The sequence below is a fragment of the Trachinotus anak genome, unplaced genomic scaffold, assembly GCF_046630095.1.
Source record: "Trachinotus anak isolate AG129_WGS33_773 ecotype Australia unplaced genomic scaffold, CSIRO_AGI_Tana_v1 ptg000009l, whole genome shotgun sequence".
Lineage (NCBI taxonomy): Eukaryota > Metazoa > Chordata > Actinopteri > Carangiformes > Carangidae > Trachinotus > Trachinotus anak.
The window spans coordinates 4733749-4761493 of NW_027273860.1; the positions used below are offsets into that span (position 1 = coordinate 4733749).

General features: G+C 40.4%; 3 protein-coding genes across 4 annotated transcripts in view; 2 read left to right on the forward strand and 1 right to left on the reverse strand.

Annotated features, from left to right (window-relative positions):
• Positions 1 to 2040: 2040 nt before the first annotated feature.
• Positions 2041 to 16019, forward strand: smpx (small muscle protein X-linked). 2 transcript variants are annotated; one of them, XM_071484659.1, is made up of 5 exons: positions 2041 to 2116; positions 6644 to 6703; positions 11390 to 11476; positions 11854 to 12010; positions 15293 to 16019. In XM_071484659.1, exons 2-4 carry the CDS (start codon positions 6668 to 6670, stop codon positions 12001 to 12003), a joined length of 273 nt encoding a protein of 90 aa, XP_071340760.1. In that variant the 5' UTR covers positions 2041 to 2116; positions 6644 to 6667; the 3' UTR covers positions 12004 to 12010; positions 15293 to 16019. The 2 variants fall into 2 exon arrangements, with proteins under 2 accessions (XP_071340760.1, XP_071340759.1); XM_071484658.1 differs by lacking the exon at positions 2041 to 2116 and adding an exon at positions 3521 to 3718.
• A 2531-nt stretch (positions 16020 to 18550) lies between these two features.
• LOC139625068 (kelch-like protein 34) lies at positions 18551 to 23991 on the forward strand. The gene has a single exon (XM_071484662.1). The coding sequence runs from the start codon at positions 18905 to 18907 to the stop codon at positions 20705 to 20707; it is 1803 nt and encodes a 600-aa protein (XP_071340763.1). The 5' UTR covers positions 18551 to 18904; the 3' UTR covers positions 20708 to 23991.
• A 128-nt stretch (positions 23992 to 24119) lies between these two features.
• Positions 24120 to 27745, reverse strand: part of cnksr2a (connector enhancer of kinase suppressor of Ras 2a) — a 50460-nt gene continuing 46834 nt past the window's right edge. Inside the window, exon 24 of the mRNA XM_071484660.1 lies at positions 24120 to 26995. Within this exon, the coding sequence (XP_071340761.1) occupies positions 26798 to 26995 (198 nt within the window). The 3' untranslated portion in view covers positions 24120 to 26797. The remainder of the gene's footprint in view (positions 26996 to 27745) is intronic.

Consider the following 27745-nt stretch of genomic DNA (forward strand, 5'->3'; position numbering starts at 1 on the left):
CAAAATGAAACCTGTGTCCTCTGGCCCACATACTATATTTTCTGTGTGTGGGCCAGAATTGGTCCAGATGTGGAAGTAGCATCTGGCAGATCTGGGCCGTGGAACCGGAGGCATTCTGGACCAGAAGAGAACAAGCGTGTGGCTCAAGAATGGGCCGAACTATTCATGATACATCAAATCAACAAATCAATAAACCATCTGCATTCAATATTATAAAAATACAGTTCGCATTGGAGGTGGGTGCAGACCTTTTGTGTCTGAACCAGCAGGACAAAGAGGGACGGCATTGGAGCTTGGACTAAATCAATTTTTTGACTGACAGGAAATAACTGGCCACTATATGGATAATCAATTTATTGTTTCAATTATTTGTCAAGCAAAAATGGTGACACAGAAATGCAATGGGAAAGACAGAAAGAAAGAAAGAAAGAAAGAAAGAAAGAAAGAAAGAAAGAAAGAAAGAAAGAAAGAAAAGGCCTTGCACCTGAATTTGACATAACACTGAGTTCCTGAAGGCAGCACTAGTCCTTAAAATGGAGCCCAGAGCAATCAATCAGAGTGTGCAGAGCTACTTTGCCTAAGCCAAAGTGATAAAAAAGGTAACTGTGTGTCCAGATATTGGATTTCGTCTTGGCAAAAAGGTCAGGAGGGTAAAAGGACACCAATAAATGTGTATGGCCTGACTCAGATGCAACACGGAAACTAGCTCCCAGGGTGACTCATTAAGCCATAAATGTGAGCAGGGAACATAAACCTGCTCCTGGATAAAGCTTTGTGTGTGGATGCACTTCGCATCCATATGGCCATAACTCAGCCTCCAGCAGAGCCTCAGGTTTCTCAGTGTACATGTTCAGTTTCAGTGACATGGTGACCGGTGCTTGTGACAATAATGTGAAATGAAAGGGTAGCTCTGTACGCTAACAAAATTAAAATGCTGAAAACTATTTTCTGATGTAAACAATCACACACCAGGGGGGGAAACTCATCATTCACTTGGCTGCATTTGTTAATTCCGTCTTGACTATCATCACTGCAAGCCTCTTTTTTTTTTATTACCCAATCTAAATTCTAATCTAAATCCTGGCCCCAGATCTACAGCTCATTCACCCTGAACTGAGCCGTGCCAACCTTAAACTGAACCTCTAGTCCAAAATAGTTCTTTTAAGCAGTTTATGGAGACTCTCCCTCTCTCTTTCTCTAAAAATACAGTAATAATCATATTCACACAATGCAGATACTTGAAACACGTGCAGTCTCTTTATCGGCATGGGAAAGTTAAGTGCATAAAGTCTTGTCAGTTTCATATTTTACTTTAGTGGTGCATACTACCAAACAAATTTGCAGTATGTCAAATTACCCCACACTAAGCGCCACACAGGAGGAGGGTTCAGGGCCACAGGGAAGTTGCCCACTTTGGTAATCCTTTCCATGCCTATTCACCAAGAGATATCAAAACATCATCCACATCTGCACATCCTGAGGAAGTGTACACAAAATCACCCATCTCATCTCATCTCATCTCGTGCTAGATCTACCTGTGGAGTGACTTCAAACAGTTCACGGCTCAGCTTCTACTTTCATGTTTTGTTGTTTTCTTTGGCCGCAGCTACCTGCTAAACTTCATCTACCTAGAGGCAACAGCACAACATTCAGCTTTATCTGTGAGAGCTTAAGGCTGCCCCTGCCAACAGGTAAGACCAGTGTGTGGGTTGTATTTGCATAATTTTAAAATATTTATCAAGCCTGCAGTTTGAGTCTGTTCATTTTACTACCTTGTCACACAAGGGATTCATTTTCATAGGTGAGACTGAAGGAGATTAATGTGCTTTGATGTAATGAAGGTGAATAGCTTTGCCCGAGGAACAGCCCAGTACTGAATAGAGACGCCACGAGACTTTAAATATATAGAAACACATTCACAGACAGAAACACACGTGCGCACACACTGGAGGGAGGCTGAAAACTCATTCTGCTTTTCTGATGCTGGGTTGGGTTCCACTCAGGGAGGAGTTTCCTGTCTGTCCGAGCCAATCAGGCCGAGCTGAAACAGGTCAGGTAGCTGAAGAGGAACTCAGAGGGAGCGCAGGCAGGGCAGAGCAGCCACGCACGCCAGGAGGTAAGTGAGCACACAAACACATTCACACACACACACACACGCACACACCTTTAACCCTGTGAGATCACTGTCGGCCTGTGGTTGCGCATTAATGTTTAAAACAGGTATACCAGCATAACTGCTCCTGCGTGTGCATGAGTGTGTGCGTGTGTGTGTGTGTGTGTGTGTGTGGGGAGGTGTGTGTGTGCTTGAGTGAGTGACAGAACAGAAATAGGGCAGTGCCATTTTAGTCACTAAGATTAGGAGGAGTGTTTTGAGCATTGAAGTGTCAGGATTGAAGTGTAAGGATGTGAAGAAGATTATAAACATTTGGGAATGTCATACAAGCAGACAGTTTTGTGTTTCCTGCTTAAATGTTCAGCTTTCTGAGTGAAGTTTGGTCTTGCAGTTAAATTATTTCAGCTCAAAAACAAATAACTCACAAACCTTAAAAAGATGCTAAAACCAAGGGCTATACTTGGCAGCATTTATGAATATCATATAAGCAGCCAGTTTTGTTTTGCTTAAATGTTTAAGTTTTTGAATGAAGTTTGGTCCTGCAGTTAAATTGTTACCCTCACCGGAACTTTTTCTTCTAATTTTGCCAAAAAACCTTATAAAGATGTTCAAAGCAGGGATTATGCTTTTCATAAACACTTGTTTTGTCTTTGGGTGTTCCATACTGAAAAGTTAAAGTTTTCAATATTATATAATATAAGTTATAAATATATGTTCAAATAAAGGAATGTACTTGTCTTTCTAAAAGCTGTGAATATAAACAGAAAGTAGATTTTTCAGTGTTTCAGACTTTAAATTTCTATTTAAGAATGAAACTTGGTCTTGCGGGTCCTCACTGAAAAGTTTTACTATAATTTAGCTAAAACCCTCAAAAAGATGTACAAATATGGGATCATGTCCTTCTAAACCTAGCATATCTGTAAATATCATATACAAAGAAAGTTTTGTATTTCAGTGCTTCATGCTTAAATCTTTAATTTTTTGTATGGAGTTTGGAACTGCAGTTAAAAAAAATTTCCGTCACTGGAATATTTTACTGTAATTGTAGTTTAAAGACCTTAAAATATGTTCAAATCTGGTTCCATGCTTAAATTCCATATAAGCAGAGAGTCTTGTGTTTAGGTGTGTCATGCTTAAATGTTCAAATTTTTAAATGAAGTTTGGTCTTACAGCTAAATTCTTTACCTCACTGAAACATTTTATTATTATTGTAGCTCAAAAAAGTGTTCAAGTGCCCTGTGCTACTGTTTGACTATGTTTTGGTCCGTCTCTGCGTGTGTCCTTGTGTGTGTGTGTGTGTGTGTGTGTGTGTGTGTGTGTGTGTGTGTGTGTGGACAGAAAGCAGGTCCCTTCTGTGTATCACTCGTCTATTTATAGTGAGAACAAATCCCAGATATGAGAGGAATCCTTCTACCACTTACGAGGCAGCCAGAGAGAAAGAGAGAGGGCGGAGAGTAGAATAAAAGAGAAAGAAAAAGAAGAGATAGAGAGTAAAGAGGAAAGAAGTCTGAGAGAGACAGATAGAAAGTATAAGTGAACAAGCAAGAGAAGTCTAAGTGTGAACAAAATCAAGCATTAGACGATACAGTGTTGTGTCATCAACAGGTAAGTTACATCTGCTTTGTCTATGGGTGTGTGTGTGTTGATGTGCATGTTGAGTTTTTGATTGGCAGGTAGGACATTACAGTAATCTTAACGCCATAACAATCAAAACCAACAGCACTTTATGAAATCTCCTGCCCTTCTGTTGCAGTCCACACCAGCTTCCTGATGAAGTGTACATTTTTAAAGGAACAGTTTAGTGGTTTAGTTTAGTGGGATAGACACTTATTTGCTTTCTTAGAAGATTGATGTCACTCTCATGTCTTCATATGCTAAATATGAAGCTAGAGCCTATGCTTGGCTTTGCAGGCAAGAAATAGTGAAACACACAACCTGCCCACAACCACAACTGTTTACACTACTTTTTTTTTTTAAACCACAGTTATTCTGAGTATTTTACTGTAGCATAAAGACTACTTCCAGTCTTTATGCTAAGATAGGCTAATCCCTGGTTGCCTGGAGTTTCATATTTATCATACAGACATGAGAGTGGCATCTGTCTTCTCATCTAACTCTAGGCAAGAAAGCAAATAAGTGCATTATATAAAATGTCAAACTATTCCCTTAAAAAGAGGCCAGGAATATAAAGTTTTGTTTTTGACAATGCAACTTTGTTGTGCTTATGTTTTTGGACAATGGAGGTCTATGGCATATAGGAATGAGTTATATATGGCTTTGGCTACATGGGGTTGATTTATTGTTGGTTTTGCTGTTTAGCCACAGCTCTGTGAGATTGTACTTATACACAGCAGTGCTGTTAGCATGCTCACAATGACAGTGCTAACATGCTAATGTTCAGCAGATATAAAAATATTTTCACTCACCATCTTAGCTTAGCCTTTTAGCATGCAAACAATTGCTATAAGCAATTAACACAAAGTAAAAAAGGAGGCTGATGGGAAGGTCATAGTTCTGTAGGTATCTGTGTTCAGTTTCACAGCAAACTATCCAATAGTTATCATGATGGTTCATACTGAATCAAAAATGTCATGGGATCGCCAAAGTCATTAAGCTTCGTCCTCTGAGGACCATGAACGTCTGCACGTAATTTCATGTCGGTCCATTTAAAAGTTTTTGAGATATTTCAGTCTGAATCAAAAATAAAATGTAACCAGCCTTAAACTAATTAACAAAGCAAAAGTATAGACAGTATTTTTAATGCTAGTTTACGTACAACTGCAGCTCATGCTCCCTTGCTGATATCCCAGAAACACGGTAAAAACATTACACGCCGACAAACCCACTTTTTTGCACACACACTCCCTCACACATCCACAGACACACCCTCAACTCAAAGACTCTTTCTATGAGGTGTCAGCACAGAGGTTTAAAGGGTTTTAATGTTTGAAGATTTGAAATATTTAAAGCATGAGGAATAATTGTACCTGTGGTCATGGGTGTTTTTGTGTGTGTGTGTCACACACAGAGTGTTACTGTGCAATATGTGTGAAAGTGAAAGGGCTTGTCAGGCTTCAGAGGGCAGCTGCTACTCATGGCCAACATAAATATCACTACGTTGTGTAAGCATGAGAGTGTGTGGCTGTGTATTTTTGGGGGTGTCCAGGCTTTTGCTGTCATGTCAAGGACAGCAGAGCTCTCACTGTATGTTGATGAACAAACAACACCCTGGCAACAGTATCTAAGTGCTGCCATCGATGCAGCAGCAGCCGCAGAGCCTGAGACTCTGTCAGTTTCTCTGGTCCTCTGGGCTCCTCAAAGATAAGATAAATAGGCCATGGAAACTTCTACGATTAGGAACCACTTGGGTCAGTGTTGATCTGTGAAACAGCAGCAGGGGAGGGAGGAAGTAAAAAATAACTGAAAAGAGGCTGAGAGTACATGCGGAAGTGACGGATTTAAATACAGTCTTTTGAAAATGAAAGTATATATTTGTGTGTTTATTTTTGAATAATTTGCATCTTCAGTGGGAAAGATATACTTAGGGCTCATCAACAAATTGTTCAAATTAAGTGACGGCGTAATTTGTTTGTGCCCTCTACAACAACTCATAGAAGCGTTTACTGATCAGACGCCCCCACTGGCAGGTTGACATCAAGTTATAAAATACTGCAGAAAAATCAGAACCTTTATGATGGGACAATGCTGTGGTTAAGGTTTGGTTAGGTTTACGGAAAGGTCATGAAATTGAATTGAAATCATCTTGCTGTCTTGGGGCATTGGCTGAAAAGACTCACACAGGATGATGAGGTGCTTAACAATCTGCTGTGTTATAAGCTGCTCACTTTTTATGGGAGGACAGTCTCGAAAATTTTGTGACACAAAGTATTTATGTCGTCGGTTAGAGGGAAGGACTTGAGGGCCACAGACGGAAATGAAAAATATGGAGTGATGTCAGGTCCATCCATTAGTAACAGTATAAACACTTTATAATGACTGCAACAACAACAGTGTACTCCCAACACTTTCGTGAGCTAAGAAACTCTGAAAATTACACATACTTTTCATTTGACAGTGACAAACTGATTATCACAGTAATATTTATAATGTTATCTATATTGGTAATATGCTGCAAAATGTTGCAATATATGTATCATGCATATATCCCAGAACAGGAGACTGACAGTAAAAGAAGGGGGAGGTCACTTCTCCTGGCTCACAGTGCACCTGTACGTCACTACACTTAATGCAAAGGTTATCTCACACAGCCTCAGTGCTCTTGCTGAAAGTGAGGCACTTTTATTTTGACAGTCCAAGGCGTCTCTCTGTCTCCCTCTCATGAATGATTCAGAGAACAGTTCCTCTACCTGCTTCTCTCTGTAAGAGTCGCTAAGCAACTGAAATGCTATCCCAGGCCTTTAAAACCACAGAAACAGAGTCCCGATGCCCCCAACGTGCACACAGACACACAGACACTCAAATACACACAGAAACACACAGCTGAATGTTTGTTGCCTGTGCCTCCTCCAGGTCAGTGGACTTACCGGGGGGATTATGTCCAAACCTTCGTCCAACGTCAAGGCCCTTCAGGTAAGAAATTTTCATCTGTCTGCACAATATCAGCTGTTTCCACGGGTGAGTGTGGTTTTACAGTGTGTATGTCTGTGTGTGTGTTTGTGTGTGTGTCTATGTGTGTGTAAGTGACTATACAACCAAATATTACTCCTGAGCAGTGGTGAAGGAAGGATTCAAGCAGAAGTAGCAATACCACGATTACAAAAATACCCAAGTAAAAATACTGAAGTTTTATCAGTACAACATAAATAAAGTAATGACTATAGAAAAGGCCCTTTCAGTGTCTTATTTTATAATATCAGTTATATATTGGTGCATTAAGATGTAAGCAACATTTTGATTTTAGTCAGGTAGGAATTTGTACAAGTGTTTTTTATTTATTTATTTTTTATTTATTTATTATCCACTCATGTATTCCAAGTTTCAAGATGAACTCAATAATCTCTAATATTTACATTAATATCAACATTTGTTGTAAGCAGACACAGCTGAGACATTCAAGATATGAGTTTATTTTGTAGCTGGTCACTATTATTTTTCCTGTTTCAGGCCTGTTTGGCACTTTAACTCATAGCGGTGTATCATAAAATGATCATGTGATCAGTGAAAAATCGTAAAGTATCATGTAACTGCAGCTGTCAGGCAGCGTAGTGGAGTAAAGAGTCAAATATTTCGGTCTGAAATGCAGCAGATTAGAAACATAAAGCAGCTTCAAATAGAAATACTAGAAGAACAAATGCCTCAAAAGTAGAGTACTTGAGTAAATGTCCTTAGATACTTTCCAACACCTGCCCAGAGTGTGTTTGTCCTGCATGAAAATGGTGCTTCTACCTCCACCCTGACAATTATGAACATGCAAAGTAGGTGACAGTGTCAACTGCACGACACGATAACTCTTCATCCCGGTAAAACTGGGCACTGCAGACAAACAGGAGTGTTTCCACATTTAAGTATTTATTGGCAAAGGCGAATACAGAGTTGTGACTGTGCATATACAGTATCAAGGCTTTGTTAGTGCAGAGTTGTAGCGAGGCGAAGGGATGCAGAGTCGTCTGTGTTTCTGTTGCAATGGCTTCGTGTGTGTGCACGTCGTCTCTCTTGTCATTGTGCTCATTTTCATGTCTAACCATGGGATAGGCATCAGGACAGAGGGTCTTTAAATACCAGTACAGTACAAACATGAGGTTCTTAGTTCAGTCTCCATCATCAGTTTCAGTTCATCACAAACAAGTACACATCAGTACAGCTTCACATTATAAATAAATGACATTTTCATAAAAAAAAAAACAAAAACCTTCCTTCAAGTTCCATGCCAGAAGTTTTGCATGGTCTAAATCATTAATAACAAATCTTTTATCTTCTTTTTTTTTCGCAACATTTTCAAAAGCATACCATATCTCTGTCATAATGAATCCCTCTTTTCCAGACAGCTGCCAGTTTCTGTGAAATCACGACAGTAAGAAAACCATTTATCATTGTTTCAGGTAATGCTTTTACAAGTAGGGCTGCTTTGAACACTTCCTGTTGGTGTGTATAGAGTTGCTATGAAATGCAAAACTTCAAAGTCAGCTGCTGCACATCAACATTTTAAATGCAAAGAAAAAAAAGCCCAAATTTACATGATGCCATCCAAAATGGCCCGATTTAATTATCGTTTGCATTCTGGATTTGAATTTCACGACAATTTGGTGGCAGACTCTTAAATGTTAAGTGTTGGAGCGTCCTTGAACATCATAGTCTCTGTTAATACAGCAGCTTCATTGACATGCAATAAATTTGACCAAAAGAAGTCAAAGCTCACTGCAGTGCACAACTTTTCTTGCTGAAAACTTACAGCTCTGCAAATTGCAAACGTTGCACTGAATTGAATGGAAACTAACGACTGTCTGGAGGGTGGGAAATCAATTTTACAACTTTTGTTATGCTTTTGAAAATGGTTGGGAGTTTGGTGAATTATATCTGACTTGTAGTTAAAGAGATAAAAGTTGCACAAACATGAGCATGAGCTGTGCAGAAGACAGCCCCAAGGTTCCCGTAGATCAGCTTTTACACTGGACACCATGTGTGTTACTCAACAAACGCACTATAAAACTGAAAGCAAACCACCAAACAGTGTTGAGCCGCTGCCATAACAGATGATAAAAATCAGCGAATGTATCCCACCAACAAAATTAGAGTTTTTATTTGGAGAATGGTCCTAAATCTCACATCTATCAAGGCCTTAGAGTAAAATCAAAGTCTGTTAGATTTTTATTTGATCTGAAAAAGCAGCTTCTTTCTCTTGCCAAACTATAAAGGTCCAGATTACAGGACACAAGAGTCTGGGATTGAAAGTGTGATTGACAGACTGTTTCTTTTTTATCCCTTCAAACACCCTAAATGTCTGGGACCTCACTCCTTATCTAAACGTCCACTTCATGTTCACAAAACATTTTCAGCTTAAAGGATTAGTTCACCTTCAATAACGTTCATAGAGTTGATCAAAATGCAGCCAGTCACACTGTGTAGTTCCATCTCCCCCAACAGTAACAGCAAGTACATATGTAGCTCCAAAAAGCAGGCCAGTGGATTTCCCCAAACAGCTTGAGCAGTTTAAGCATTTTGAGTCCAAATGTTTCCAGTATTAGTCCAATGTTTATTTCTCTAAGACCCATCACTTAACTTCACTTAGTGAGAAGCATGAAGATAATAAATAAGTCAATATTTAGACCTTCAGTACAGTTGTTTGACTTATAAAACACTTAGAGTGTGCTACGTGAGAAGATTTAGGAGACTACAAATCACATATACTTTATATAATAGCTGTGCTTCAGACATCTTATGCTGTTCCACCCATTCATTCAGACTCCTAAGAATTATAGCCTGATTAAATGAGAGGAAACTGACTGATGCTTGGGATGGTGCAGAGAAAACACATCTGTAAATCTAAAACACTGCGCTGTCTTTTTAGTAGCATGTACTAAAAATGGTCGGCAAAACTGTAAAGTAGCAATGACTTGTAGTAAAAGAAATTACAATAACAAACACATGGGTATAGTAATAAACTTTGGGAAATCTTAGGCCTTATGGTCAAAGCTCCACCCACTGGTTTCATTATTTATGGGGTAACAAACACAAACTGCTCAATGATCTGCTTGTAAACCAGCAAACAGTTTATCCAGATTATCTAAACCTGTTTCTAGGTCAGTAAAACCACAAGGAACTGCATCTGTAATGTTGTTAATAATCCCTTATTGCACAGGAAACTGTGAGCGTGCACAGTTACGGCAGTTGTGATGGACGTCTACCGCAGACAGTTTGGATTGTAATTTGATCACTTGCCTTCATTTTCCCTCCAAATTAATCTGACTAAGCTTCAGGTTTCAGGTCAATGTTTTCAGCCTTTATGATCACGGGATGGAATTACAGCACATGGGTGAATTCAGGATGTTTTTTTTATTTCCTTGTAAATTAATTTTGGGGAATATTTAATGATTGACTCGTCAATTAAGGGTGAAGTATTCCTTTAATCTTTGGTTGCGCACAGTGGTGTGTTGGAAGATAATAAACAGATTATAAGACAAAGGGCCCCTGGGCACAAACATATAAAAAGCCGCCTCCCCAGCATCTTTATGTAGGAGCAAGACCCCCGACTGAAAGACACGCCAAGTGACTACAAACAAAGGACACATGTAGTTTGCAATCGTTTTTCCTGTCTTTGTGGTTGTTTTGCAACAATTTGTGGTCATGTTGAGTTTCTTTGTTGTTTTGAGTCTTTGTAGTCATTTGGCACCTCTCTTTGTGACCTTTTTGAGTCTATCTGTAGTTGTTTTGCAACTTTGTGGTTATTTTGCATCTCTTTGTGGCTGTATTTTGTCTGTTTGTGGTTGTTTTGAGTCTCTTTGTAGTTGTTTTCAGTCTGTTTGTGGTTGTTTTGAGTCTCTTTGTTGTTGTTTTCAGTCTCTTTGTTGTTGTTTTCAGTCTCTTTGTTGTTGTTTGACTGACTCCAACAAGAAATGTTAACAGTCACTTCAAGCAGAAGCTTTGACCCAGGGGTCTCTTCATGAACCCTTAGGCCCCCGGTGGGCCCATTCTGTAATCCTTCCATGCTAGCAGCATGCTAAGCGTAGAGACAGTAAACAATCTCAGCCAAAGCAACGTTACAGTAAAACAGATCTTAGCAAACATGCTGTGAATGAGGTGATTTCCTCCAGAACTTCCCCCTCCGACTTTTATACCTTAATCTCTGGAAAAAATAAAACTCTCTCATAGAACAATATCCAGCGTCCTCAGCGACACACACCACACTCCCTGTCTGTACAGCTGTACAATATGAGCATATATACAATACATTACAGTACAGTACAATACAAAACATCGAATCCAAGTTACAGGATGTCAGGGCACGCAGCAGTCGAACATCAAGTTAGCAGGCAGATCTCTGAGCTCTGTGTGTGTGAGTGTGTGTGTAAGAGTGTGTGTGTGTCCCCATTTTCATAAAAACACAAGTCCCCTTTAGGGACATGGTGATAACCAGGAAATACTGGTTATAATCAAAACAAGGGGTTTTGAGGAAACAGCAGGAGTACACACACAGACACACACAGACACACACAGACACACACACACACACATACACACAGAGACACAAAGACAGGAAACTTTTTTTTTTTTTTTTTAAGTGATGAAAGTGTCTCATTGGCTGTTCTCGATGTCTGTCAGGCTAATTTGAACATCCCGATGGGAGCTTTGCGTCCAGGGGCGGGACATCCTGTCAAGAGGAGAGAGGAGACAGTAGACACAGAGGAGGTAAGACAACACAGGAGACACACAAACAAACACACACACATACAGGTAAGTGAAAGAAAATTTGACAAGGAAAAATAACAGTTTGTGTGTGCAGATTTTGCATAAATTTAGTTTTCCCTTAAGAAATAAATAAATAAAATACAACAAATATACAAACAATCTAAGTGTAACATTTTGGACAATAATGGAGGTAATAATGTAATAGCGAGGACACCGTTTTGAATTGTAATTTTTGAAGTAGCCAAAGAAGAAACACTGAAAACAGGATGGTGTTATGCTGCTGATTTGAAGAACCGTGAAACTGTTTCCTAAAATGTAGCCGTTTGTTTAATTAATTCCTCCAGATTTCAACTAGTGTTTGTGTTATTTTTCATCAGCCTCATTCGCCCGACCAGACCAGCGCTGCAGCCCAGACGCCGGAGGAGAAGAAGACGTTGCCGGGTGCGGTGAAACTGCCGGGGCCTGCTGTTAACCTATCAGAGCTGCAGAACGTCAAGAGCGAACTACGATGGGTCACCAAGGAATAACACATAGGTAGGTGGTCATAGTCGAATTCATTCATATTTTTACCTTATTAATACACAATGTAGCAACGTATTGAGAGGGTAACCCTTATCTTTACCTAAGACTGTGTTTCAAATGACCATAAAGCACTCTTATTGCTCTAAATCAGAAATATTTCTTATATGAGCTATTCATGAACAGCTACAACAAGTATATCATATAGGCAATAGAAAAGTCACCTGTCAAGGTGATAAAACCATGTTAAGTATGTTTTTGATTGATTATATTAACCACAGCTATAATTTCCGCTCATCCCTTGTGATAATGGCTTATTTGGAAATATGTGAAGCAGCTCCTGTGAGTGCAGTGTGCAGAGCAGGCAGGTCGGGCTTCAAGAGTCCAAAGAAAAAGATGCAAATCAGAACCAAACGACAGCGAGGAAGCACAGAGATGAGTTTACAAACTGAGTAACCAGTTCTTTGTAAATGATGCAAATTGAGGTTGCGAGTATGAAAACAGCAAATAACTAATCTAACTTTACAAATAAAGAGAGAGAGAGGCTTCTGGAAACAGCTGCTCGTGTTCAGAATTACACGTAAGAGTAAAGAATGGCAAGGTTAAAGTCCTTCCACTGACACACACACACTGTGATCACCAGGAAAGTTGATCATCTACACTTCTGCAGTTTCTACATTCACATATCCTGGGCAGAGTCATGGGGGCGGGGGTGGGCCTCACTGCCTCACTGGTGCCTTGGATTACACACCCAGTGGTGCCCGATTGGGCTGTTTTTTTTAGCCTAAGGGGGCAACTTTTTCTTCAGGTGAAAATGGATTTGGGCGGTTTGTTATAATTCAGACCATGTTTTGTACCATTAGGGTGATAAGTACAAACTGTGACAGAGGCAGAGGGCGAGAAATGAAGCAAAGATACTGTGCAAGGTGAAGGGGACAGGTGCATGCAGGAAGAAACACACAGCTGGAAGTTAGTTATTTTAGTTTAGCTGCTTTTAACATGATCGACAGTGACAGCTCACAGAGGTCATTAAGGTAGGCTACTTTAAAACTCTGCCACAACAACTCAGGTGAAACGTGCAACCTGGTTGAAAGTGAGGACTTACTTGCTGCCAGGTGACAAAACTAAACACGCACTCTGTCATTCTCTATCATTTAACTGTTATTTTGTGTATGGACTTTTTTTTTTTTAATGCCATAAGCACCACAAATGAAAATCAATTTACCTCCACTGTGCTGGAGCGGCAGCAGAAATCTCACAAGTATAAATTTATTTTTGGAAACTTTTTTTTTTTCTCGAGCACATAAATTATATTTAGTAGAGCAATGATTAACACCAAGGTAAACTCATTTGAGTAAACAAAAACCTATTTTGTAAGTCTGGTGGATAATAGCCCAATTCTTGGCTTGATGTAAAACTCTAAAAGTGTGATTAATGTGCTTGCAAAAAATCTTTTTTCTGTGTTCAAAATGTCCCATCGCTCACAATTAAGGCACAAATATAACTAATATAAAAAACCTGGACATATAAACCCATATAAACTGTCTGCTAGAAACCAACGGGTATGTGAAGGTATGTTTATTTCAAGCCTAACTGGAACAGAAATTATTTTTTTACGTAGGTTCTCATAGTGCAACAACAACATACTCATTTTAAAACCATCATATAGATACGGTTATATATATATTAAAATAACATAACTATTAACCTAAAGTGTCCACTCATCAGATGCAATTGTGTTACTTAAACTACGGTGGATTTAAACTACAGTGGGTTGCTGTGCACATAATAATGATTTATGCAAATGAGCCGAGATTCACTTTGGTTCGGAAACAGCCCTTTGAACTTTTATGGGAGAAAAGCTTTTTATTATGTTTGTTTCTGTAACAGTGTGGTAAATGCAGACACACAGATCCCCAATGATCTCCACAATAATTACATGCAGTGGTCGGAGCTCACCACAGGGAGTCAGTGTGGGCTGCTCAGCCTTTGTTTGGGTCAAGCAGCATGTGTGTGAGTGTGTGTTGATGCCTCTGTGTGTGGGCAGGAGAGGTTGAGTCAGGCGCTATATTTACGCTTTATTGGAGTGTGTGTGTGTGTGTTTTATAAAAAAAAAAAAGAAAAAAAAGTATGTGTGTGAGTATTGAAGGGCAGTCTGTGCTGAGACTTTCTCAGCGGGACACAGAAACCACAATATCCAAACACTGCGACTGTTCTGCCCTGCCCAAACCATGTGGGTGTGCTGTGTAGGAGATAAATGAGATGGAAAGAAAGAGGCAGAGGCTGGTTCAAGTTTTAGTTATAAACACATTTCTCTGAGGCAGAGCCGCTACGGAAAAAGAAATATTACTACATGCTATTTCTGAGCAGGGTCATCCTATGCATTTATGTCAGGAAAGTGGCATAGTTACTGCAAAAATGTAGGCAGCAGCAAACACACCTGATTCCTGAGTGTCCTTTTGATGGACATTGTAGGTGTCGAACAGCAGTATAAAAACGAACAAATGTTAGACAATGAAAAATTAAGTGCTAAATGTTAGAAAAAAACATTTGGCTTTTTGTTGGGTTTAACTAATTAGCCTGCAAAAATGAAAATGGGTGTCCACATACTTTTGGCAATGTATATCACTTTCTTCTAGTACAAAATGAAATATTGCAACAATTCCTTGTACATTAACTGGTATACTACATACTTTTTTTTACTCTCAGCATGCAGTTGTACAAATGCTAATGTTTGAGCTAAAAGCTGATTAGCTGGAAAACTTAACTGTTTAAGACAAAACCAAAAAGCAAATGAATGCTGCAAGCAAGCATAACTGCTACAAATCTGGAGGGTCAGCTAAGATAACCAGGATTTAATTAAGCATGGAAATGTGTTTTTTTTCCAGCTCAGTCCTGTGCTTTAGCTGCTCCTCTTTTCAGGTGGACTTCAGTGTGACATCTCGGTTAGAGAGACCATGGCTCTTTTGCTTGAACTGCTCATGTTTAACAACTAGTCTGCCTCCGAGAAGTGCTGGTATGACTAAAACTCGACTCTTTTGAGATGGAAATAAGCAGAAAATGTGGCAAACAGCGAGGGAGATCAAGCCACACAGAGAAAGTGAAATGGAAAAAGGTCAAGAGAGAGATAAGCACAGAGAGAAAAGCAGGTGATAGATCAGCCCTCGCAGCGGGCCTGTATGAATGCAGCGACCTGGCCCTCTCCTTGGCGTCATTCTGCCTCTCAGGGGTCAGCAGCTCCGAGACCGCTGATAGCAGAAATCCCTCACGGTGTGTTTATCTGTCTTCCTCCTCCAGGATCACGCAGCCAGCCAGCCAGCCAGGCGGAGAGGAAAGCAGATAATCTTCATAGACACAGACTTGCCCACTGCCACTGAAGACTAGCAAACTACAAGCTAATCCAAACATGTTCGGAGACACAAACACAAACAGCTTTCTGTGAAGCCCAAGTCTGCAGAAAATGTCCAGCATTCAACTTCTGCTACCACCAAGAAGCAGGCATCCATAAACGTCCTTTCAGTCAGTCCTCGAGTAGGTTGAAACGCTAAAAATGTTCATCTTACCACGTCAGTTGATGCTGTTGTGTCACTAAATCCAAATTTAAATCATAATCCATCTTGTAAAGATGAAGTACTTGTTTTTTCTGCATCTATAACTCCTCTTTTAGAAGTATGTGGGTTTTATGCATATGCATTATGTTTTTTTGTTTTTTTTTGTTTTAACAAAAGTAAGAATTTATTGAAGTCTGAGTCATTTGGTGACAATCGACACAATCAACTGTGATTCCCTCTGTGATGACATTTTTTTTTCTCCATACTGTCAAAGCTCCAACTATACAACACTGATTTATACTGATGCTTTCTATTTAAGTTATTCCTTTCTAAATGTTCTTCACAGTTTATGGGATTTAAGTTCAATTGTGCTACTTTTTAGAGGGAAATTATAATATTGTTGTTTTATGGTTATGATGATGGATATCTTCAGGAAAATACTGCAATAAATCAAGATGGTTCCAAAAATCACAGTCCAGTGTTTGCTATTTATTCCTGGCTACCTCTGCTATTACAGAAAAGAGAGTGAGAATCACCAATCACTTGCTTTATGTAAACAGAATTTCACAATGTGTTCCCCTGAGATTTTGAATAGACACTCGTGGTCTCCATGGGACAAATCAGACTGACTTTGATAACCACCTAGCTTTTCCTCTATCATCCACCATGACATTCACGTTTGTGGTTCTGAATGATAAGTCTCACCAGCCACTGGATGGATTGCCATGAAGTTTGATACAGACATTCATGCTCCTTAAAGGATGAATTTTAGTTCCTGCAGCATCACCAGAAATTCAAAGGTTTTCACCAATCTAGTGAAATATCTCAACATCTATGTGCTGGTTTCCAGATGATGAATTCTAATCACATTAAGTTCACGTTTGTATTTCTTAAAAACTGTCTTTAAGTTTGGTAAAGACATTCATGTTCCCCTCAGGATGAATTGTAACTGTAACTTTTTTTTTTTTTTGCACCATCATCTGATCAAAATTTGTTCACGACTTTGGTTTACAACCAAATACCTGCTAAACGAATGACATTCTCATCAGCCTCATCTGTAGTTTGAGTTCAGCACCAATTAGCAAATGTTAGCATGCTAAGATGCTGAAGTAAGACGGTGAGCACACTGAACATGAAACCTGCTAAACATCAGCATGTTAGCATGCTGACATGATCATTTAGCTCCCAGCACTGCTGTGCCTGAGTACAGCCTCACAGCCGGGCTCAGTAACATGGCTGTAGACGCTTTGTCTTGTTTCCTTGTCATTTTAAAAGAAATTAAAAAACGTCTTGCTGGTGAAGCTGACAGCCGTATCAACTGACAAAGAAATGAGACGACAGGACACGACAGTAAAGTTTTTAAGGTTTTTAACGATTAAAATGGATTATTTCTTTTTGCTGTGGGTGTCAAGAGAGTGACAGTAAAGAGAGCAATGCATGCTCTGATTTAAAAAAAAATACTTCAGGCAAAATTAAATAACCTGAAAAGTCTGAAAAAAATATATTAAAACTGCATGTTTTTCTGTGATGGAAAATGTAGCTTGGAGAGTTTTTTAGAGTAAGCTTTCACATTACTTGCCGCATCTGAAGAGCAAAAAAAGAGTCCTGATATCTCCAAGTGTAATGTTCCTCTATTATGTGCATAAATTATGGGTATTACTGGGTTTTAGGAGTCAGGGGCATCTCTGTGCGTGGAGTCACTTTTATCCGGACCTAAACCCTCAAATCCATTTGTTTCAGTGAGGAATGCTACATTAAAGCACACATGCCAATGCACACATACACACCCAACCAGCCCAGATACCCCCCCCCCACATCTCTCCCTCATTACAGCACATATCCCTCGTCACATCACATGTCAGACAAACACACACTGAGCAGCTGTAGCTAAGTTTAGCCTCCATCAGGTCACGGTGGAATACTCAGCCGAGAGAGAAACACTGCTGGTGTTTGAACAACCATTCGGGAGGGTTTGACATCGTGTGGGAAAGATTAAAAACACTTTGCAGTGTCAAAAAAAAAAGGCGTGAGTCTGTTTCTCTCTTTTGCGAGTAGCCTGCATGCTGAATTTTGAACTTGTGTAACCCATCCATAAAACAAACACACCCCCACACACACACACACACATCGTGAGTGTGAGCCAGCAACTATTCAGAGACGATGATCATAACTCACAAAAAAAATTTACTTTGAGGCGAATGCTGCAAGATCTTGCAAGCGAGCGACAAAGCGAATGTTTCGACATTGATGTGCATGTGTCACGGTAGCTCAACTTTAATTAGACAACTGTAAACACACTGGACAACTTGTAGTCTGATGCTGTAAATAAATCTCCCTCCTCCCCCTCTTCTCTCTGCATGAAAATAAAAGCATGACATCCATCGGCGTGATTTTGAAGCCGGTCATAATGAGGTTAAATGCCTCCCAAAAGGTCACGGCTTACTCTAATGCCAAACCCTATGTGCTACTCCTGACACTTGTCAAATATTTCAGCTTGGCAAAACTTCTGCGAGGTTGTCTACCTCGCGCAGAATCCTCCGAGCTGTGTCTGTGTTTCTATTCCCGTCACCATGGCGATGAGGGCACAGATAGGTGCCGTGCCAACGTGCCCGGGAATCTTGGTCACAGACTATAGCAGCTGTATTTACCAATGAGTTCATCTGCCGGGATAGACACTAAAGCCCTGCCAAGGCTCCCTTTAGCCTTTGTGTGTGTGTGTGTGTGAGTGTGTGTGTGTGTGTTCAGTGTGTTTATCCATGCATCTGCTTGCTTGCCGGGTCGGTGTGTATGTTGGATGCATGCATTTGGGTGATACTCCCTCCCGGAGAGAGAGAAAAGGGCAGAGGATAAACACAAAGCAAACAGAGCCGGGATACAACAGAAGGAGACAGGAGACTTTGGGACAGACTATGTTTAAGGGCCAGAAGCAGGCGGGGGTGGGGTCACAGTATTGGCAGTTGTTAACCTTCCTATCACGGTGTCACATGCTCGCCGCTGCAGACAGAGTAGGACAAAAACACAGATGGAGAGAGCTCGCCTGAGGACACGCACTTTACCCTCTTTTCCACTTAACGCTTCTTTCTTTTCTCCTCCTTTCCGGCTTCTTGCCTTTAACATGTCATTATCCTGCTCTGCGGATGTCTAATGATTCTCTATTTGTCAAGCAGCTTGGCGGGTACGTCTTTTTTGACTGCACCCTGTGCTTTGTTTGCTTTTAATGTGTCTCCCTCTTACCTCCTGACATTTCCCTCTCTCTGCTGCTTCCTTGCACTCTCCTGACTGAGCTCTTTCTTAAACTTGCTACTCATCCTTCTAACTTCTGTTCCTCCACCTCCTTTCCTTGCCTCCTCTCTTCTGGATGGATAGCTACTCCTGCCTCTACAGTTCCTCTCACAGAACCGGACTTCTCTCCGGCTTCCAGCGCCTGCGCTCTGAGAGAAAGATGTGTGATGTTGTCCTCGAGGCCGGCGGCGTATCCTTCCCGTGTCACCGTGCCCTTTTGGCCAGCTCCAGCGAGTATTTTTGGGCTCTTTTTGGAGAGACTACCGCAGAGAGATTAGCAGGGTCCATTCGCCTCCCAGCACTAACACCTGAGGGTTTAGATGCTGTTCTGGATTTCCTGTATTCAGGCTGGCTCAGCGTATCACCCTCCACGATCTCTGTCATCCTGGAAGCTGCCAGGTACCTGCAAGTGGAGACGGCTGTGTCGATATGCGAGCGCTTCATGATTGATGGTTTAAGCGCAGAGAGCTGCTGCTGCTATGCTAACCTGGCCGATCGCCACGCACTATCAAACGCATTTGATGCTGCCAATCAAACCATCGCTATGGAGATGGGGACATTGCTGCAGGAAAGCAGGGATGATCTCCTCGAGCTGAATATCCAATCTCTGATGGCGGTGCTTGATGCTGACGAGATACCTGGCATCAAGGAAGTGGAGCTTGTAAAGCTGGCTCTGGATTGGCTGGATGAGAATGGACCCCTCCCACTGCTGAAATCAAATCTTCTGTTGAGTCATCTACGCTTTGGATTGGTGTGCACCTCTGATCTCACCAACCTTAAACACACAGCCATGACCACACCTTTAATCAGAAGTCAGCTGACTCGAGCTTTGGAGTACCACAGGATGGGTTCAGCTCAGCCAATCAGACAGAGCAGGCAGTCCACACTTAGAGCTTCGCCCAATCGTGTGCTGCTTGTGGGTGGAGGGTCCAGCGCTGATTGGCCCGAACAACAGGTGTTGGCGTTTGATCCAAGAAACAAGAAGTTTTCACCTCTGAGTTCCTGTCTCCCACTGCGACTGAGAAATCACTGTGTGTGCTCAGTGGGGGGTTTCCTCTTCGTGATCGGGGGGGAGGAAGTGAAGGAGGGAGATGAGGATGGAAAACAGTCTGTCACCACAGCAACATCCAGCCAGGTGTGGCGGTACGATCCCCGCTTCGACTGTTGGGAGCAGGTGGAGTCCCTGCTGGAGAGGCGGGCGCAGTTCACCTGCTGCGTGGTGGAGGATGTTATTTATGCCATCGGGGGACGACACACACAACCAGGCACCAACACACACACCTCAGTAGCTTCTGTTGAGTTCTATGACATGACCACACGAGCGTGGAGGAGAGGAGCAACAATGCCTCGCCCTCTTTACGGCCATGCATCTACTGTGCTTGACAACAGCATCTATGTGTCAGGTGGTCTCCCTGGCAACCAGGGCAGCATCCATGGCAGTAACCATGGTTACAACCAGGATGAAAACAGGGAGAGCAGCAGAGAGGTCCTGTGCTGGGACCTCAAAGGTAGACTTTGGGAAAAGAGGGCGTCCATGTCTATTGCCAGGTTTAGTCACCGCTTGGCAACTGCCCATGGCTACATCTACGCCCTGCTGGGGATGTACGAACCTTTCTGCGATATAGAACGATACGATTCACAGTCAGACCACTGGACACGCCTCAGACCACTTCTGATTGGCTCCTTCAACTATGGGATGGTGTCACTGCCATCTGGGAATCTCCTGGTATTTGGAGGGAGAAGATGGAGCGATGGGCAGGAGGTGATCATGAAGAGTGTATTGGAGTACGACACAAAAAAAGACCGCTGGAGAGAGATCTGTCAGCTCCCTAGACCTCTCACTGGGACTGAGTGCACTCTGCTACCCCTGCCAGACTAAAGTGTACACCATGTTTCACAAGTTATGTGATCTAGTACCTATACTGAGGCTTTACTGCAAAGTAATCTTAAAATGCTGAGAACAGAGCACAAGTTAGAACAATGATGTGACAATATCAGAAATTGGACTTTCAATTTTTGTCTGTCAGGGTAACTCAACAGTTGAACATAGCAGATTAAAACTATTGGGTTTCAGTCGTGAAAGAAACAGACAGGAAAAGAGTATCCCTAATCAGCAGAAAGCTTTGTGGTTTGGGCTGGGGAATAAAACTGTCAGATGAAATGTTTACCCACCACCCCAGCCTTGACAGATCGCCTTTCCAACTCACTCTATATTTCAAGCTGTTCCTCGTCCTGTCTCATTTAGATGAGAGCAGTGCATCATTAGTTTGACATTTTGAGAAATATGCAGTTTCTTGCCCAAAAACAGATTGACACAATTCTCATGTCTGAAGTTAGAACCAAGAGCCTGTTATCTTAGCATAAAACACACAATCTCCTGCAAAACCACAACTTGTCATTTTTGCACTTCTGCTTTTGTACAGACATAGAACAAATAATTGTTGGAGGTGCTTTGTAGTGAATCTTGTTTTGCTGCACAGAGACAAGTTAGCTGTTCATCCTTGTTTCCAGTCTTTACGCTAAACTAAGCCACTCTACTATTGTGTTTCTCATAGAAGTATTTTGAAATTCTGGGAAATACAATCATTCTATAGTTAGGTGATACTACTGTGCAGTAAGCTAGAACCAGAACCAGGAGAGGGTTAACTTAGCTTAGCATAAAGCACATAACAGAGCTAGTTTGGCAGTTTTTTTTAAAACTCTTTGACAGATCCCTTACTAGTCTGTATGCAAAGCTAATCCTTACTTGTCTTTATGCTAGGCTAACTCTACTACTACTGTCGGAGTATTTGACATTTTGGGAAATACATTTAATTTTTTTACCAAGTTAGATGAGAGGATCAATACCACTCCCTTGTCCTTTTGTTAAATATAAAAATAAACCCATGCTAAAATCAGGGGGGTGATTAGCTTTAACTACTGTAATAACTTCCAGTGAAACTACAACTTAGTTTTACATTTTTTGTACATATTAACAAAACAATATATGAAGTGTTAATTAGTGAGTTTTATTTCAGGTACTTGTAGGCAGTTTTTTTTAACCTTTGGATGCAGCCAGGCTAGGTTCCCCTTGTTTCCAGGCTTTATGCTAAGCTAGCTAACTATCTCCTGGTTCTTGCTAATGTGTAGAGTGGTAAAGATTTTCATTTCTAACCCCTGGCAAGAAAGCCAATAAGTAATCCCACAATGTTGACCTAGTCATTGAAGAAAAACATTTCAAGACTTAAAAAATGACACAGACTAAAAGGATTTTTGCTGTTGTTTTTGAGTGCTTGTCTATGTTAGATTGCTAACACTGATTTGACAGATTTATTTATAATAATCTACAATTTTAGGTATTTAACCAATACTGAGAGCTAATTATGAGTGTGTCAGTAGAATAAACTTAAATTCTGAGCTCACCAAAAATGACAACCCACCACTAGTAGTATGTAAGACAGTTGGTGTTTCGGCAATGATATTCCTGTGACCGAATGTGAAAATGAATGACAAAGAAAAATGAAGCAGGAGCTAAGGACAGAGATAGAGGGGATTTAGAGAACGAGTGGAGGAGAAGGTAATTCTTGAGCATATTTCAGGACGAGGCTGAGCCAGACTGCAAAGGAGGCTATTACACATAAGAGGGAATAGAGAAGAAGTCAAAACAGGAGATAAAGGTGATGCAAATGGTGGGGGATATCTTTGGAATAAAAACAACAGCAAGGCTAAGCTGAATATTTTATATAAGTTGTAGATAAAAGGTCCATGCATGTGACATTCCTGTTTATTTACTATTGATAAATAATTAAGGTTTTCTATAAGATAGGCTAAATATAGGTATAGGAGCAAACCAAAGATATTGAGTGACCCTTTTTCTGTCTTGTTTTCACTCACTTCTATCTACAACCAAATGGACAAAGTGGGTTAAAGCTGCAGAGTAGAGGAGGCATTAGCAGGAAATCATATGCATGATTTGTGGCTAATAGCGAGGTAACCTGCTGGAATTCATTATTCATGGTCTTTTGTGCTTGTATCTACTTCCATTTAATCCTGAATACATTCTGTGCTGTCTGTGTAAATGTTATTTATAACATGGTTTATTATGTTTGAGGGTAATATTACATTTTAAATTAATTGGATGCCTCATATTATCCTGTGGTAATTAAAAACATGTATAACAAAAGAACTCCAGTGTAGTGCAGCGGTACCATAACCTATAATCTTATAAATATGGGCAAGTTACAATATTTATTATATAAATAATTTTAGTTGTTTATTACTGTCTAAACATTGTTGGAATTTGAGTTCAACAATCAAACATTCCAACTGGTAATTATCAAAGTAATGAATATTATGAATGATTAAGTATTATGAATTCTGATTGTAATCACACCTGCAGGACAAGATCATAAACTACTGGAGAATATTTTGTTTATTTTTAATTCATACATTCATCAATTTCTAAAATATGCCAATAAAACATTGTAAAAGTGACATGTTAAGGTGTGTTTATTTAATTTATCTTAGATTTATTCAAAATCATTTGAACAAAATAGCATTTCATCTTAATGTTTTGAGATTTTCTTTGATGCCAACCTTCCTGGTTTTTTACAAGCTGCTTGGTTATATGTAACCAAAGAAGGGAAGTTGGTGCAACCGTTCAGGATCAGGATGGTATTAGGTCAGCTGACATGTCTGGACAACTAGCGCAGTTTAGCTTCCTGAAATCATGCTGCCTTACATGGTACAAGTACATTCTTGATTAGTTGATTGATCGTTTAGAAAAATGCTTCTCCCAATTTCCTAAAGCACAAGTTGACTTCATTACATGTTTTGTTTGATCTGAGTTACAAACCCCAAATATTCAATTTATTATATCAATATCTTGAAAAATGACTTAAATCAAAAGTTCTTATCAAAATAGTTTCTTTTGATGGAGTAATTGTTGTAGCTCTACTTGTTATAATATCTTTGAAAAAATATTTTTTTGTAGCATCTCATCTTTTTTGCGATCATGATCATTAAATGTGTTGTCCAAATATTGTTTTCACATGTTCACACTCGCTCCTTGTCTTCATCGTGTTTGGCTCGCTGCATAGCTGTGCATGCACGTGCAAAGTGAGAGGAGCGGAGTTAAAAGATAATAATTCAATGTCTGTGAAAGTGTTATGCATCAACTGAAACTAAGTGCTGTCAGCAGAGCAGTCCCACTGCAAGAAAGTTCACACAGTACAGCAGCTGTTGCCGGTGCTCATCAAGTCAGCCCCTCTCCTCCTCGACATCCATAAATAAAAAACACAAAAACACCTTCATCCAAATAACCAAACTTTATTGATCCACCCTCTTCTTCCAACAGAGCACGGAGATTGATCACGTAAATAAATACTGTTTTTCAACCATAATTTATAGCTTCAACATTAAACAATCTTTACTCAACGACAGTCTGTCCAAAAAGAACCTGATAGAATTAGAGAACATTATCCAAGACACTTAGTTTGCACTCTACAAAGAGAGATCTACTCTATCTAGAGATTTCAAACACAAAAACAGAAAAGGAATATTGTGTTTATCTACAACAAAGACATGCTACTACAACCAACCACGGGCAGCAGCATAGAAAGAGCATTCAAACTGAGTGTACTGTGTGCTTCTGTGTGCTTGTCAGTGTGTTTATGTGTACTTGTGTGCATGATTGCTTTCATAGGTTTGTGCAGTGTCTCTGAGTATTAAGTCATTTGGCAGCAGCGTACAAATAACAAACTAATATATTTTTATTAGATCCATATTTCAATTCCTATGCAAATATTTCCTCATACTCTCTATGTGGCATGCAGGATACAGAGAGCCAAGTGGCCTCTGAGGAAAGGTCCACCCTTGGAGACTTTAACACTGTTCAATGAAACTGTCATTTAGTGACAAAGGCTCTACTCTACTTTAATTAAAGCAAAAATTAACAGGATTTTTTTTGTGTGTGTGTGTGTGAGCGTGTGTTTTTAGGATGCTTTTCTATGGCAACCAGAATACCTTTATGACTTGTTTTTGTCTCATACATTTCTAGTCGCCATGGTGACTGTATCTCAGGTGTTATGATGAGGATGAAGCTGCCCATTAAAGCCACTGAAAATCAAAAGAAAAAAAAAAAAAAAACGAGAAAAGGAAAACATCCAGAGGCAAAAATCCAGTCTCCCCTTTGAAGGTGCTTCTTGTGTATATACTGGCTTATAGGTTGTCTGCGCTTCAAAAGTGGGAAAAATTTGAATCATTTTACAGTAAAAACCCCTTTGTTAGATTATATAATGGGATAGGGGAGTGTAATCAATAGACATTAAAATGTCATTACGCATGTATTAGAGGCCTTGTTTGATATTGGGGTGGTTTTATAGAGATACAGGCCTCATTTATATCTGACATTAACATGTGATCTGTATCTGGTTGAGGAAAATGCACATTAATGCAAACTGGTCTGGCTCGCACTGTGATCAGATCTCAGCCAGGTGTAAGTGCACATTCTGAATCAGAATCAGAATCAGAAACAGGTTTATTGCCAAGTAGATTTTCATATACACTGGATTATGCTCAATGCACAATGGTCAAAATATACAAATGAAGAGAAAATGACTATCTTAGAACCATAAGATAGCCGCTCTGCAAAAGCCAAAACAGTGTAGCAGTGGCTAGCAAGTCGTCGCCCACAGAAGATGATTTCTAAATTAAAGTCATACCAGTCAATGGCATCGCTTCCCTGCATTGTTTGCTGACAAGCTGCCCCCACCCAGCCCTGCCTAGACATGATTTGCATATTAAGATCTGATCACAATGCAGCCACAGTTGAGATAATAAGGACGCTTATTAACACCAGGTGTAAAACTCAAAGGCCTGTGGAGCAGATGTCACTATCCAGACACAGATCACATCACATCATCATGAGGTGCGAAGGACATGAAACAACAATGATGATGAGACGGAGAAAATATTTAGGCCTTGTAAAGAATTAATGGGTGCCATATCTAAAATGAAGTGACTGGTATCTTTGGGGAAACAACTCGACTTGTTTTATCATTACGTCCCTAACAAGTAATAGTAACACAATGATGATTATTCTCTGAAAAGAACAACATTTATGTACCAAAAGAACAAACATACTGAACCACAACATGGGCTCCTAAATGCAACGTTAACAGTGTTAAAGTGCTTTTAGGGTGGATTTTTCCTTTAAATGGGTCGTATCGAGTGTGCATGCCTCAGGTCCAGCCCAGCACAGTACGCATTTCTGCCAAACCAGCACAAACAAAAGTCTCTAAAACTAGATAAAAACTGAGACTAGTTTAAAAAAAGAACCTGTGCTTATTGTTTTCTGCTGTAACACTCACTGTACAGAAAAATATCATCATAGACATCAAGTATAAGGCTTGATGGGATACAATGTGTGTCACTCTGTGGCTATGAGACTGTCTATGAGACACTGTGCTGTCAGTACAAACATGGCACAACAAGCGGGATGAAATACTGTGTAATGGCAGCTCATGGAGACACTGATCTGAGACCTGTCCACGTCAGGAGCCTGATGAAGGTGGTCCAGAGTAAGTTGTTTCGATTCCTTATATCCACGGAGAGTATTTTAGGTATAGAGCACAAAAAGCTAACATGTAATACTTAAGAATCAGTGAATCGTCCGCCCCCGAGCCAGCTGGAGTGGCATAACCAATCAGCTCGTAGATTGATGTGACATGAGGGCACAGAGGCGTCCTGTCATGTTGCACTTGTACACTGTGGCTGCTGAAAGCTATCAGGATGTGAATCAAGTTGTCCTTACGACCCTCTCTTGAAACAATCCGTCACTATCTGCGCTGATGCGAGGCCTCCGCTGCTCGTAATGCATCAAAACGTCAGCTGCAGTTTGTTCAACTCTTTCCAGTAAATCAGGAGATGAGAGCAGCTTAAGCGATTGTGTGTGTTTGGGTTATGTGTGTGCGTGAGCGCGCTTCACACGTCAGACATGGGTCTCGATGTAGGAGTGCGTGTGAGAGAGCGAGGGGGTCAGTGGCGGGCCGGGGTCTGATTCAGCGGTGGAGTTTGGCTCCTGAGAGAACAGCTCCTGATAGGCTCGCTTCCACTCCTGGAACTCAGCCGACGACAGCTGGGGATTGGCCAACAGCCTGTCAATCAGCGCTAGCTCCCCCTCCCTGTCCTATGGGGATGCAGAAACACAGGAGGGGCTTTTTAATTTTTTATTTTTTTTTTAATTTTACCACTAATCTTTAAAACGCGGACACACGAAAAGCAAGACACACACTTAAGGGGATACACTGAGTTTGGGGAGATTTGACATCAGAGAATTGAGAGTTGGTCACCTTGTTTGCTAGAAAATACAGACACTAAGATCATCCATTTGCTCGTGGCAGATTAGAATTAGAAGGAGAGAATAAGTTTGTAGCTGCTTTAATACTAAATTATAAGTAGGGTGCACTTCATAAAGGGTTTAATAGTTACTCATTGCTTTATTATGCATTTATTAGTGAATTAATCATCAATCAACTCAATCTGGCAACCTTGATTTTTCACAATTTTGTTGCCAGATTATGAAAAATCCCCTCAAATGGTGGTTATCCTCCTCCAGCCTGATACAGCTCTTTCATCCATCATGATGCCACGTCAATGGCTGCAGAGCATCTGGAACGAAATCCATTTATCAGCATTTGCAACTGCAAACGTGATCAATTATTGTTGGAGCCTTTTTATTGATTACCCATTCACATTTAGAACTCATGCTTATGTACACCCCATTACCACGTGTATCATTTTTTTAGATTGTTCTTTAGATTTTCATCACTATTTATAATGTATTTATAATCAATTATCCACTGCCAGGCTGCAGCTGTCAGTTGCCCTAATAAAGTTGTATTGAATTGAAATGAATTTCACGGAATAGCTGTACATG